General features: G+C 37.4%; 1 protein-coding gene across 1 annotated transcript in view; it reads right to left on the minus strand.

The window, feature by feature from the left end:
* itga3a (integrin, alpha 3a) overlaps positions 1-11,884 on the minus strand; it is a 34,106-nt gene extending 22,222 nt beyond the window's left edge. Inside the window, exon 1 of the mRNA XM_079873586.1 lies at positions 11,501-11,884. Coding sequence (XP_079729712.1) covers positions 11,501-11,703 — 203 coding nt within the window. The 5' untranslated portion in view covers positions 11,704-11,884. The remainder of the gene's footprint in view (positions 1-11,500) is intronic.
* Positions 11,885-13,488: the final 1,604 nt, after the last annotated feature.

The following is a 13,488-nucleotide window of genomic DNA, read 5'->3' on the forward strand; positions in this document are numbered from 1 at the left end:
CTGACAGAATTTTCATTTTTGGGTGAACTAACCCTTTAAAGACATCCCCATCTGCCATCAAGGGATAGATGTAATCCTCTAGAGCCCTTGAGGAAAGTGAGCAGAATTAAAGAGGCATTTCATAAAACTATAATCACAAAATCAATGAATTTTATTTCAATATTTGTGAGAGCACGATAGACATAATAATGACTAAAGCAGTGCTGCCTGCGAACTAGATTCATTAATGTTTCATGATTTTTGGAGTCATGTACCCTATTTGCTATTTTATCCACCTTGCAGCCTGAGGCCTCATAAATATTCCACTCTGTGAGGGATGAGATCTCATCAGATCATGACTCGTGTCTAACGGGATTATGAATTGGCTTTAGTGGGAGATGCGGTCATTTCAACTTCATTAAATTCAGTTTGGCAAATTTGAACAGAAATGCATTATGTCAGACAGTATAATTACCATAGATTTCAGAACTTGAGTTATAAATAACTTAACACTATAACACTAAGTAGTATTTTCTGATTCTAGTATACCTGCTTATTGTGCAGAGACAACTAGTAAGCCATTGTAATTTTCCTTACAATTTCCCAATGTAAATACAATATACATTTCCATTGTAATTATCAATATTATGTAGACTTACTTAAAAGCCATAGTTCACTCAAAAATGAAAATTGTGTCATAATTTACTAGGTCGTTCCAAACCTGTATGACTTTATTTCTTCTGTTGAATACAAAAGAAGATATTTTGTAGAACTGTTTTTGTTCATTTAATGAAAGTCATTGGGGTTCAAAACAACACTGGACTCCATTGACTTTTATTAAATGGACATATGGACAACTAAGGTATGAAAAATAAAATATTGTTCTGCAGAAAAAATGAAAGTCATAAATGTTTGGAATAACATGAGGGTGAGTACTAATTTACATTTTGGTGAACTATCCCTTTAAAGGGGTGGTTGATTATGATTTCACTTTTTTAACTTTAGTTAGTGTGTAATGTTGCTGTTTGAGCATAAACAACATCTGCAAAGTTACAATGCTCATAGTTCAAAGCAAAGGGAGATACTTGCTTTTAAAGAAATCGTTTTTTAAGGACTACAACAAACGGCTGGTAGGGACTACACAAGCTTCCTCCCGGGTTAGTGACATCACTAACCCTAAAATTTACATAAACCCCGCCCCCGGGAACACGATTTAAAGATTATCATGACAGAATATGCTAATCAATGACTAGAAGTTATCTACACATAAGCTACATAAATTCATCAACTAACCATTCAGAAATGTTGTCTACATGTTTTCACTTGTTCTTGAGTCTCTCCATCTTCCTGACTTCGGTTTGAACATAAAAGGCTAAAAGTTTTTCAAATTTTCAAGAGCTCTTGAAGCTCCGCCCACTGTGTCGGGAGCAGAAGCTCATTTGCATTTAAAGGGACAGACGGTGCGTTTTTGCTCACCCTCAAAAAGTGACAACTTTAACATGCTATATAAAAATATCTGTCGGGTATTTTGAGCTAAAACTTCACATACACACTCTGGGGACATCAAAGACTTATTTTACATCTTGTGAAAAGGGCATTATACCACCCCTTTAAATCATGGTTCTAGTCCTGTCATGTATGCAAATGATGTGAGTGAACATATTACTGAAATACGCTGCCCCAAGAGAACAACAAATGCAGTCTGAGGTTTCCTTTGTGCTCATTTTCGCAACACTCCTTTCTGCTGCAACACAGTTTCTGTACTTCATATGCATCACACATTGTGGTGAGGTAGACTGTGATGAGGACACAGACTGAGGTCAAAGTCAAAGGTATAGGGAAAGAGAGGAGGAATACATGGATGGATAACGAAAGAGAAAGGTGAAGTGAAAGACATCCCTCCCTCTCTCTTTGGGCCTAATTTCATTTGGACCCCCACTAACATCCCCCTCAAAACCACCACCACCAACCACAATCAGCTTGCTTCTCCGCCTCATTCATGTCATGTGATTCCAGATCTGCTTTCAGCAAGGACAAGACAGGAAATGAGAAAGTCAAGAGAAGGTGAATGAGCACGAAAGAATGTCAGATTCTTCCTCGTCGCTGCATGTTCACCAAAACAGAACCTTTTATGAGCACTGTAGCTTATCTCATGTCCAAAAAGGGCGTTTACTTAAAGTCTTAAAGGAGCGGATGCAACTGGTCTGTTTAATTCTAAGCGTCAGAGAGAGTGTGGAAAATAGTCATTAAAAACTAAATTATAAGAGGTTTTGGTGTAAGTGATAGTTCACCCAAAAACAAAAATTCTGTCATCATTTGCTCACCCTCATGTCACTCCAAACCTTAATGGCTTTCTTTCTTCTGTGGAATATAAAAGTAGATATTATGAGAAATGTCTCGGTGATCTTTTTTTTCGTCCAACAATGGAAGTCAAAGGTAAAGGCAAAACTGTTTGGTTACTAACAGTCTTCTAAATATCTTCTTTGATGTTTCGCAGAAGAAAGGAAGTCATACAGGTTTGGAATGACCTGAGAGTAAACAATGACAGAATTTTCATTTTCGGGAGAAATATTACTTTAACCCTTTAAAGGGGTCATATAATGCCATTTTTGTACAGGTAATATGATTCTTTAGGGTCTAAATGAAAAGTTTGTAATATACTTTTATTAAAAATTCTCATTAGTATTGTAAGAAAACACTAATTTTACCTGGTCAAAAACAGCTCTGTTTTCAGCACGCCATTTAAGTGCATGTGTCTTTAAATGATAATGAGCTTTGCTCACCCCGCCCCTCTGTTCTGTGGGGTGTTTTGACACAACACACGTGGAGTGTTGCCTTGACAACAGTTGAGGGTATATTTTGGAGAAAGAATGGCAGCGGGAGTCTTTGAGGACATATCTGTGCAACCGTATCAATTTGAACCGGAGTCGGACCCGGAACAAGATGACGGCCCTGAAGAAGTTCGACAATTAAGGCTCGAACAGGACGTTTTTGAATGGTTGGTTAACGTAATGTCACTTTGATCTATCTTTATATGTACTGGCAGGGTAGAGTAGTGAGATACGAATGCTATGTGTTTACTGATGTATACGTTAGTTCATTGACAGACTGATGTTTACACCCAAGAACAGAACACCACAATCGCTTAGACGCCATTCTGCTCCAGCGTATCAACAATGGCGGACTATGATGACAGCTCGCTCAGGGCGGGTCTGTGTTGAAACGCTGCTGTCAATTAACAATCGTGGGAGGGGCGTCCGACCGTGTGTCGTCACACGGTCAGACGGCTCGATTTGAGACAGGGGAAAACATATAAGGAGATTAAAAAAAACACTGGATGGATTTTTATCATTATATGATGGTTGGGTACAGGCACTGCCAACACACATTTCAGTACAATCAACTTGTAAAAGTGCATGTACCATTATATGACCCCTTTAACATACTGGCTAGAAATCAGTCAAGCATTACCATTTAACCTAAACATATACTGGTCATAAACAGTTCAAAGGTGACAGATTATTTTACTCCAATGTGCGATTAATGTCTGATTTCTAACACAAAACTACTGCAGAGAGGTTTCCTGCAGTTTGTTCAGTGAATCATACCACCTTGAACAGATACCAGTCTCATGACATGGGTTTTACCACTACAATCATCTACAGATATGGTGGTAAGCAGCACATACCTCAGAGCCAAGTGTATAAACCATAAGATAGTTGAGGACATTGCATTCACTGGGGTTTCATTTAAAGGACAAGTTCGATATTTTACACTTAAAGCCCCGTTTACAGATCGTTTCTGATGAAATAGAACGGTTAAGATTAAAATTTGGACACATGCTGCTGTCCCGAGAATTTTAGGTTTCTTTCGCTTCTCCCCCCCACCTACAGAATGGCAGCCTATGGGCACTGGAACAATCCTTCCAAAAAACGCATTAAACTTTCGTTTACAAAGACGTGAAACTCACCGAGTGGTCAGGGGTGTTCACTGATATGCTCACACAAAAATCGCTGCAAAAGATGCTTTCCAACAGGTTTTATCGTAGTTTTTGTCAAACACAAACAAAAAAAAACTTGGACAAAAACTACGATAAAACCTGTTGGAAAGCATATTTTGCAGCGATTTTTGTGTGAGCATATCAGTGCACACCCCCGACCACTCGGTGAGTTTCACGTCTTTGTAAACGAAAGTTTAATGCGTTTAAAGTTTAATCTTAACCATTCTATTTCATCAGAAACGATCTGTAAACGGGGCTTTAAGTGTAAAATACCGAACTTGTCCTTTAATCAAAGCTGCTCAGTTTGAGAGCATATGACTCAACCTGAATAGATTCATTTAATCTTTTTCACAGCATTCGTCTTCATTTTGCTTTTCTGTCAAGATGGAAACATCATTCGGTGTTTTTGAACAGCAAATAACACAGAGATTACACTTTTATTGAATCTTTTGAAGATATATGACATTTGGAATTTTCCTTTAGAAGTTTAGAGGTTAGAACAAACATTTTAATGGGATGACACTTTTACATTTTAATATATGCCTCTTTTTGATTTAAATGAGATATTAAAAGTTTTTGGCTTGAGAAAAAACAGCTATGAGTCAGATCACAGGGAACACAACTTCCCACCTGCAGAAGAAGAAGGTGTGTCTGATTCAGCGGTTTCACAATGAATTTCAGGGCCAGAGTTCACATGTTGTACCTTTGTTTAATGTGTGTGTCTTTAAATACACACACACAAAAGGACCTGTTCTAAAAATCTGACCTCTCAGTAAATAGTCCTTACAGAAAAAGGTCCCTTGCTAAGTGGCCATGCTCAGTGTTTGAGACTGTCTGAGTCAAACAAAGAAATTGATTAGGACAGAAAAACTTTCTGGCTGTGTTGCACACATTCAAGGTCAGGCAGGTGAAATGCATGTCCCTAATCACCTTCATATAGCGATGAATGAATGTGAAAGCAATCAAAAATTGTCTGAACAAAGTAGTACAGTAAATGATATGTACAGTTCTAGAGAGCTCAGTACAAAAAGAGATCAAAGCAAAGACAATTATTTTACAAAAGATTTCTATTTCAAATCATTTCTGTTCTTTTTAACTTTCTATTCATCAAAGAATCCTGAAAAAAAGGTATCAAGGTTTCCACAAAAATTTTAAGCGGTACAACTAATAATAACATTGATAATAAATAAGAAATGCTTCTTGAGCAGCAAATCAGCATATTAGAATGATTTCAGAAAGATCATGTGACACTGAAGACTGTAATGATGCTGGAAAATTAATCTTTGACATCAATAAAATATATTAAAATAGAAAACAGTTTTTCAAATAGTAATAATATTTCACAATATTACTATTTTTACTGTATTTTTAATCAAATAAAGGCAGCCTTGGTCAGACTCAGCATAATAGACTTCTTTTATTATTCAAAATTAATGACCCCACATTTTTTAACAGTAGCGTTCATATTTCATAAAACCATTCATATTCTTTATCACAGACATTTAAGCATTTCTTTACAGGTACAGCATGGATCAGAGCTGCTATAGTCACTAAACTGACAAACACTTTGCACCTAGAACATTCACAAGGTGACAAGTCTCATGCTTGACATTCCAGCTATTTCAGATTAATGAATAATATCTAATCCTAAAACCCATGATGCTCCACATGCACAGCAAGTCATTCTCCCTCCCAGGCCTTCCAGCCCAGAGGCGAGACAAACCTACTCTACTTCAGCTGAAACTGTCATAAGATGTACTTTCTAGACCACTCAATGAATTAAAAGTAGTGGTTGAGAAAGTTTTCAGAATTCCTATCCTATTCAACTGATAACTTATAATAACATTTTATAACTTTAATACTCAGGGCCCTATTTTAACGATCTGAAACGCAAGTATCAAACGCGAAACGCAAGTAACTTTGTAGGAGGATCTCGGCCAAATCTAAAATGGGTTGGTCTGAAGTAGCTACATTACTCATAGGTGTGGTTTGGGCGTAACGTGATATAAAGCAATCACAGTGTCATCTCACATTCCCTTTAAGAGCAGGCATGCTTGTTCCATGGCGGATTGCTATTATAACGGCGGATTTGCCAGGAGCGCACCAGGAGCGGTTCACAGCCGAGGAGACCGACGTTCTCGTCAGGGCCGTAAAAGACAGAGAAGTGACGTTGTATGGGGATGGGAGAAACCCACCCAAATAAGCTTCGGTTAAACAGGCAAAGCTTTTAAATATCTGCTCAAGTGAGTTTTATCTATTTCACAGTATGCATATGTGTTTAGAGTTAGACAGATCACAGACTTTCTGACACCTACAGCTGTGAACCGGATAACCACAGCTGCTAATGAAAGAAGTGCCAGACAACCTAAAACCACACAGGAAATTCAAAGCACAAAACAGTAGCATATGTTTGTCAAATTTAGAACTTTCAGGAAAAGTTGCAGTGTGCAGCAGTTTTCAATGGGGCACATTGAACACTTTGATTGCAGATACATGAATTGAATAATTATACAACAGTTTGTTTTGCGGCCGTCTAATCTGAATGGCCAAGCTGCGCATCAGTGTGCACCAAAGGTGAGCAAACTGGAAATGACCTAACAGTTCTAAGAAATGTGACATCTTAGATAGTCTTGTCTATACTCCATTTAGCCAAGGCTGCAAAACCAACACCATTACAAATATGGTAGAACGATCACTTCTACTTCTCATTATACCAGATAACTTAGAAGAACTCAATGTTGCAAGTGCAACAAAAACTATTTATTCTCTCTTTTCCAGCACTTTAGACATGGTTGCTCTTTTGACCTTAAAGAAGATTAAGTAAAATAGTCAGACGCCGTGGTAAAACTAGCACACTCGAGCCCTCATGAGCAGCCCGAAAACAAAGGAAGGAGCAGCTGGAAGGAAACAAAACTAAGTATTTCGCATTTCGTGGAAGGAAAGTGTTACTGCATACAGAAAGGCCTTAAAAACTGCTAGATCTGCTTACTTTTCATACAGTGGCTAAATTAATGATTCAACTTCAGACATTTCCAAACAGCACAGCAGTAATGACATTAATTTCTTTACTTGCAAGATTGATTGATTCATTGATTGATATACAGATAAAAATATCACATTTCTATAATTCACATCTGTTAAAGGATTGTTAGGCTGCATCAATTAGGTCAACCGGAACCGGGAACACTTCCCGTAACACCAAATGTACTTGATGAATGGCATCAACGCTAATATTAGCGAGGTTACCGTAGCCAGCCGGATCCGGGCCGTATACAGATCAGATGGTGGACCTGCACTTGGACACAAGCACAACGCAGCCCAGAAAGTCAGCAGAGACCGTGTCTACTAGACAATCCCCTGTGAAGGCCTCGTCGACACAACAACCATATGAACAGATCCTCAGCAAAGACCACAAGAACCAGACAGGTCCTCTGCACAGACCCTATGGCCAGCTTCGGCTCCATACCGGCATGATGAATCTGATCTTCAAGCAAAAGGAACTGGATGAATATTTGAATGCTACCTATCCCGATCTGCATTCTGACTTGTGATGCAGCCTGAATCATAATCACACCATGTTCATTCGTTGACCAGAGAAGAACTGGCCCCCCCGATTGAGCCTAGCTTCTCCCAAAACAATTTCTCCATTTTGTCACCTGATGGCGTTTGGGTTCCTTGCCACTGTCAACCCTGGCTTGCTTAGTTGGGGACACTTAATATTCAACAATATTATTGATCTGACTGTACTGACACTGTTATGAGAACTGAACCGATCTGGCCAATGACATATTTGTTTCTTTTTGCATAATTGCTTTAAAGATTAAATGAATTAATTTATTAATTGATGATCTTTACAACGAAACTGAAACAACACTGAACTGACTTCAGCTGAACAACAGCCGAAATGCATTACTTTCCTGTTATCACGGTAAAAAGTGCTATTTAAATAAAGGGGATTTGACTTGACAGTACTGTTAAATATAGGCTAAGTTCTGTTTGCCATTAATTAATTTCTATATCTGAATTCATGATATAGCCCAAATCTGTTAACGCCTCACAAAACCAGAACACTGACAAAAAACTATAATGGGACAGGAACGAGACAGTACTGCAATAGAGGAACTGGGTCAGATAATGGAGAGAAACAATGTTATTTCCTCAACACCATGCAAATTTATATATACATATATGTATAGCCATTGCTCAACCCTGCACTCTTGACCAACTATATCAAGCCATTTTCAAAGTCATCCTGGGAGACTAACAGATTAAACAAAGAAAGCAGATGTACTTTTACTCTACCATTTACCCACAGCGACCTTGCTATGCATCTTCTGACAGGATCGAGTCATCCATCATTCGCACGACTGAGGTCCAGCTATAGGCTGAACAACTGCAGCAAATGCTTAAAGCTTACATGGTAGCTTTAAGCATTTGATGCAGTTGTTCATCCTGCAGCTGGTCCTCAGTCGTGTGAATTTCAGCTTGTGGTTTCCCAGAGAACTGATGAGTTGTGGTGGTCTGTGGTCATCATGAAGATCTGAGAACTGCACTGAACTTTGAGCACACAGGCAGTGCTAAAGAAGCAGTTCTGCTGCTCTAGCTAAAGCCGCTGCCTGCTACACGAAGGAAACAGGTAATTAGCCTATGAGAGTGCATGACACAAGTGACCTAAGATCAGACCACAGGAAGACAGAACACACAGTAAGTCCTTGTGTGTCACTGAGCCAGTCCTTTATGTGGTCGACAAGATGATGAATGTCTAGCCAGTCCAATTAATATCATCGCGACTATCTCGGTTCTCAAATTGTCCTTTGTCAGTGCAGATAAGATCAGGAGGACCTCTGAACAGTTTATGCGTACATAAATCATAAACCGGGACAGGGAAGTATTTTCTCAATATGTGAAAGCAAACTCCTCCAAATTACGAACTAATATCCTAACCCTTAGTACAAAAAGACAGATGTTTCCACAACAATTTAAGAGCTTTCTTCTCAATTTTAAATTAGCTCCAACCCTTGAAAGATGCAGGGTAGCAGACAAATGCAGTGCTCTTCCTTTGAGGTTCAATGGCAAGCAATCAGGAAGTCACCAGACAATTTATTTAGCAACACAGACAGCTTCACATTAGCTTGGGATGACTCTTCTAGGACAATGACAAGGGCAGAGACAAACACTGAATCTGTTTTTCCTTTGTTTGAACATTAGTCGCACTACATATGACAAACAGCAAACATTTACACCACACTGCTTTTGAGAGTAAAACATTCATAGACCCCAGAGGGAAATGAGCCATCACTACTCTCTTGTGGGATAGTTTCTTACATCTGTTAACAATGAAGATACATGTCATATGATTTATTTAGTCTGCTTTACTTCATTCTATGTACGTTGTGTGTCCCACTTGCAGTCAAATCAAATCATTATAAAATTAAATCAGACGATTTGATTATCTCTATTGTGCTTGCAGAAATCACACCCATATAACATGAGGCATGTTTTAAGATTGGATAGATTTGTGGTTTCATTTTGTATATTGCTTTAGGCCTTTATATATAAGAGTCTTTAATGCGTTGTGGTTTTCAACATGTTTATCCTTGTGGCTCCTTCATATGCTGATGACTAAATTGAAAAGTCAATTCTGTTATAGCACCATACTGTATATATCTGTCAGCAATTAACATGCTTCAGAAATACTTCTGTTTAAAATAAAAAGCCACAAAGCGCCAAAGTATTTTCCCTGAGCCACAAATTGTTATTTTGCTCTGTTATGGTCACATTTATTGTTTATATGCTCAAACGCTGTCTTTCGTTTAAATTTTTTTCAATTGGGCTGAATGTTACAAAGGACATTATATCCATTCGTAAAAAACAGCTTGCATGTGTGAGTCAATTCAGTAACACGGCTGGCTTTCAACTGTGGAATTATTATTTCCTGGGGATATGAAAAAGAAGCATTGAGAGCAAAACCTGCACTTACTCACATTTCTGCAAAGGTGGCGTTTTTCTACTCCTCCCACCGAGCATATTTATCAAAAATGTTATGTCACACTATAAAATTATTTTATAGCTGTTAGACTGCAGATAATATGATATTGTTGTTGAGTTCAGTCTTCTTGCATGCTAACTCACTGGAAGGCTCCGTACTAGAGATTGCCTTATGAGGCTGGCAATTCAGGTCTCACAGCACTCATAAGCTCCCATTCATTTAGAAAGAATCATAAATAAGTGAATTACAAAGCTAAATCTACTGCTTAAGTCACCAGCAAATGGGTCTCAGAGGAACTTACCGACAACTGTAAATGATCAGCTGGTTAGATATTTGACTACAGCAGGGGGTTATTGGTCAATGTGTACAACTCAGAAGGCCTTAACTAACATCTTATTTTGTTTATTTTCATTTATTCAGTTATTATGCGCATTTCACAGATGTTATTCCTGACCTTTTGGCCAGCAGTATCCATCAGGACTTCATTTCAGTATCAAATCTCAAACTATCAAATCTCAAACTAAATATTTAAGCTACAGTTTTTTAGAACAAAGAAGGCGAAGTTTGTTGTAGCAACCATAATGGCTATAAAACATTAGACAAGCAGGTGCATGACCTGCCCAGCCCCTGCAAGTGTGTCTCATATCCTCTTGTGAAATGGACCTTTCGTGTTAATCATTTACCTCAGTTAATCGAGTTAATTCAATGGCACAAAAACTTAAACAAGAAGATGACCAAAGCATTCAGACATGCACAATGTCACACATAACGTTTTCATGATTTCATCTTCATATCAAGCCAGAACAGAAAAGAATGTAGTTTGCACATTGTAATAAGATGCAATTGTTACATTAAGGATCTATTTTAATTAGTTTTGTTGGTGCAACAATTACACCACCTGTATTGTTTTACTTTAAACAATTAAAACATTACTAAAATGACTTTTAAAGGAATAATTCACCCAAAAATAAAAATTCTGTCATCGTTTACTCACTCTCAAGTTGTTCCAAACCTGTATGCATTTCTTTCTTCTAATGAACACAAAAGATATTTGGTTTACCCAACAGTTGATGGACCCCACTGTCTTCCATAGTATGGAAAAAAAAATACTGTGGAAGTCAATGGGGTCCATCAACTGTTTAGTTTCCGACATTCTTCAAAATATCTTCTTTTGTGTTCTGCAGAAGAAAGAAATGCATACAGGTTTGGAACAACTTGAGGGTGAGTAAATGATGACAGTATTTTCAATATTGGGTGAACTATTCCTTTAGTTCAAAAACGGAAAATATGATCATCATATAAAACAAATCATACATTCAGGTAACGATTCGTATAAATCGCATTTGAAATGTATTCGTGCATAACTAAATAAATCTGTGAAAAATGGGCGTGATTGACCTACATAAAAATAACTTTATAAAACAACGTTAATGCAGAGATCAAACGCTCAACAGGTGCACATCCGTGAGAAGATCTTGTTCGTCGACATTTGACATGAGGTCAGGTAATTTACATTGAAATAATATACTTACAGGTGTCTCTTCTCTCCTACGACCTGCTCGTGAAGTGCAACAGAAAGTCCGAACAAACTGCCTGCGTTTCCCTCTTTGACGACTGCATACTTCACATCCAAATTAAACGTTTGACAGCAACGAGCGGCGCTCAACACGAAAACCAAGACAACCGTGTTTTTACTGAGCCCGTGCCAGTAAAATACATTCATTTTTACATTCATAGTCTCTGCGAAGTTTTTGTTGAGCCAGACAGAAACAGAGAGCGGAGAAAGATGAGCCTATCAGGGTCTGAACAGGAGCGGATTTGTCAGACGCTGTGAACTTATTGTTCATATTCGTCATTCTTCCGGGATGTCGAAAACGTGCTGGAGGGCATTGAAATAATATAGAGCCACCTTGATTGAGGACGAACTTGCACGTGCTAGACTACACTCTCAGCTGCAATCTGTTGTAATGTCTAGAAAGGGGCTTTTCAAACCTTTTTTTATGGTCTCCTGTGGGACGCTCTCCTAAAATATAGCCTATCATACATTTCAACAGACGTTGTACATGTTTTACTTTATAATACTGTAAAGACAAACAACATGCTGTTTTTGAAACATAGCTTTTGTTTTGTAATTGATAAATAGCCTACTAAACAAATACTCCAACCAAAATAAACTATTAATCTATTTTACTGGGGGGAAAAAATTGCCTTAAAGGGATACTCCACTTTAAAATGAAAATTCTGTCATCATATACTCACCCTCATGTTGTTTCAAACCTGTATGAATTTCTTTCTTCTGCTGAACAGAAAGGAAGATATTTAGAAGAATGTCAGTAACCAGACAGTTTCTGGTACCATTGACTTCCATAGTATATTTTTTTCCCTATTATGGAAGTCAATGGTACTGTGAATTCTGACATACTTATTTTGTCTCATATATGGCCTAAGTTGCATCCAAAATGACACAATATATGCTATGCACTTATACACTATGTACTTATGCACCAAGTAGGCTACTCATCCGTGTAGTTTATGAATTGTATAGGGTAATTTAGTCAATTATTGTCGGAGTCTGATAGCCCCTCCTCTCCGCTACGTAATTAAAGCTGCAACAGTTTAGTTCATGAAGTGTCCAACATTCCACAATGTTTTTTTAAGTGCATCATCCAGGTATTAAAAGTGCAGTTTTTCTATGTGAAATTTTCAGTGTGAACACACTACTCGCACTATTTATATATATATATATTAAAAAAAAAGTCTTAGATATACGGCATAAGTAGGGTTGAGCAGGGCACAACTTAATGCGGGGCTAGTTGTAACACCCTTGTTTTAAATACCTCCACACATGCTAGCATGACGAAACTTAATGTATTTACTAGCCCATATCAACACTATATAGAGAAAAAATTCTCTTCAGAAATCTTTGGAAGATATCACTGAACATTTATTTAACCATACCAAAAGTGAATGTCTTTTTCATCTCTATTTTTGGTGTTTAATTTAAATTAGACAAATCTGATATTATTTTAATCTCCAATATGTTATTTAACAGTTGATATGGTTCTTTAATGCTTCGCTAACTAGAAGACACTAGCAGGGTTTAAATCCCAGATGTGCAGGTGGGGCATGTTGTAACACTGCGTTATAATGTGCCCCTATTAGAACTATGCTATTCTATTCTATACTTTTATGAATTCTATTGAGAAAACATGAGAAAAAGATGATTAAAGACTGAGAGTCAGAAATTATTAATTATTATTATGTTTTGAACTATGTTGTATAGCTGTGTTCGTTGTCAAACTCAAAAATTACTTTATTTTTAATTATTAAAAAATGCCAATCTTTTTTTGAAAAACTATGTAATATGAAAATTGTATTTTATTGAGGAAATATTTTTGTTTGTCTTGTATATATTTTTTGATTAGATCAGATAGCATTTTAAACTGTCATATGGTCATGTTACAATATGCCCCTCACGTTACAATGTACCCCACCTATGGGCATCTTGTCACATTTCACT

Source organism: Squalius cephalus (genome assembly GCF_949319135.1).
Source record: "Squalius cephalus genome assembly, chromosome: 1".
Lineage (NCBI taxonomy): Eukaryota > Metazoa > Chordata > Actinopteri > Cypriniformes > Leuciscidae > Squalius > Squalius cephalus.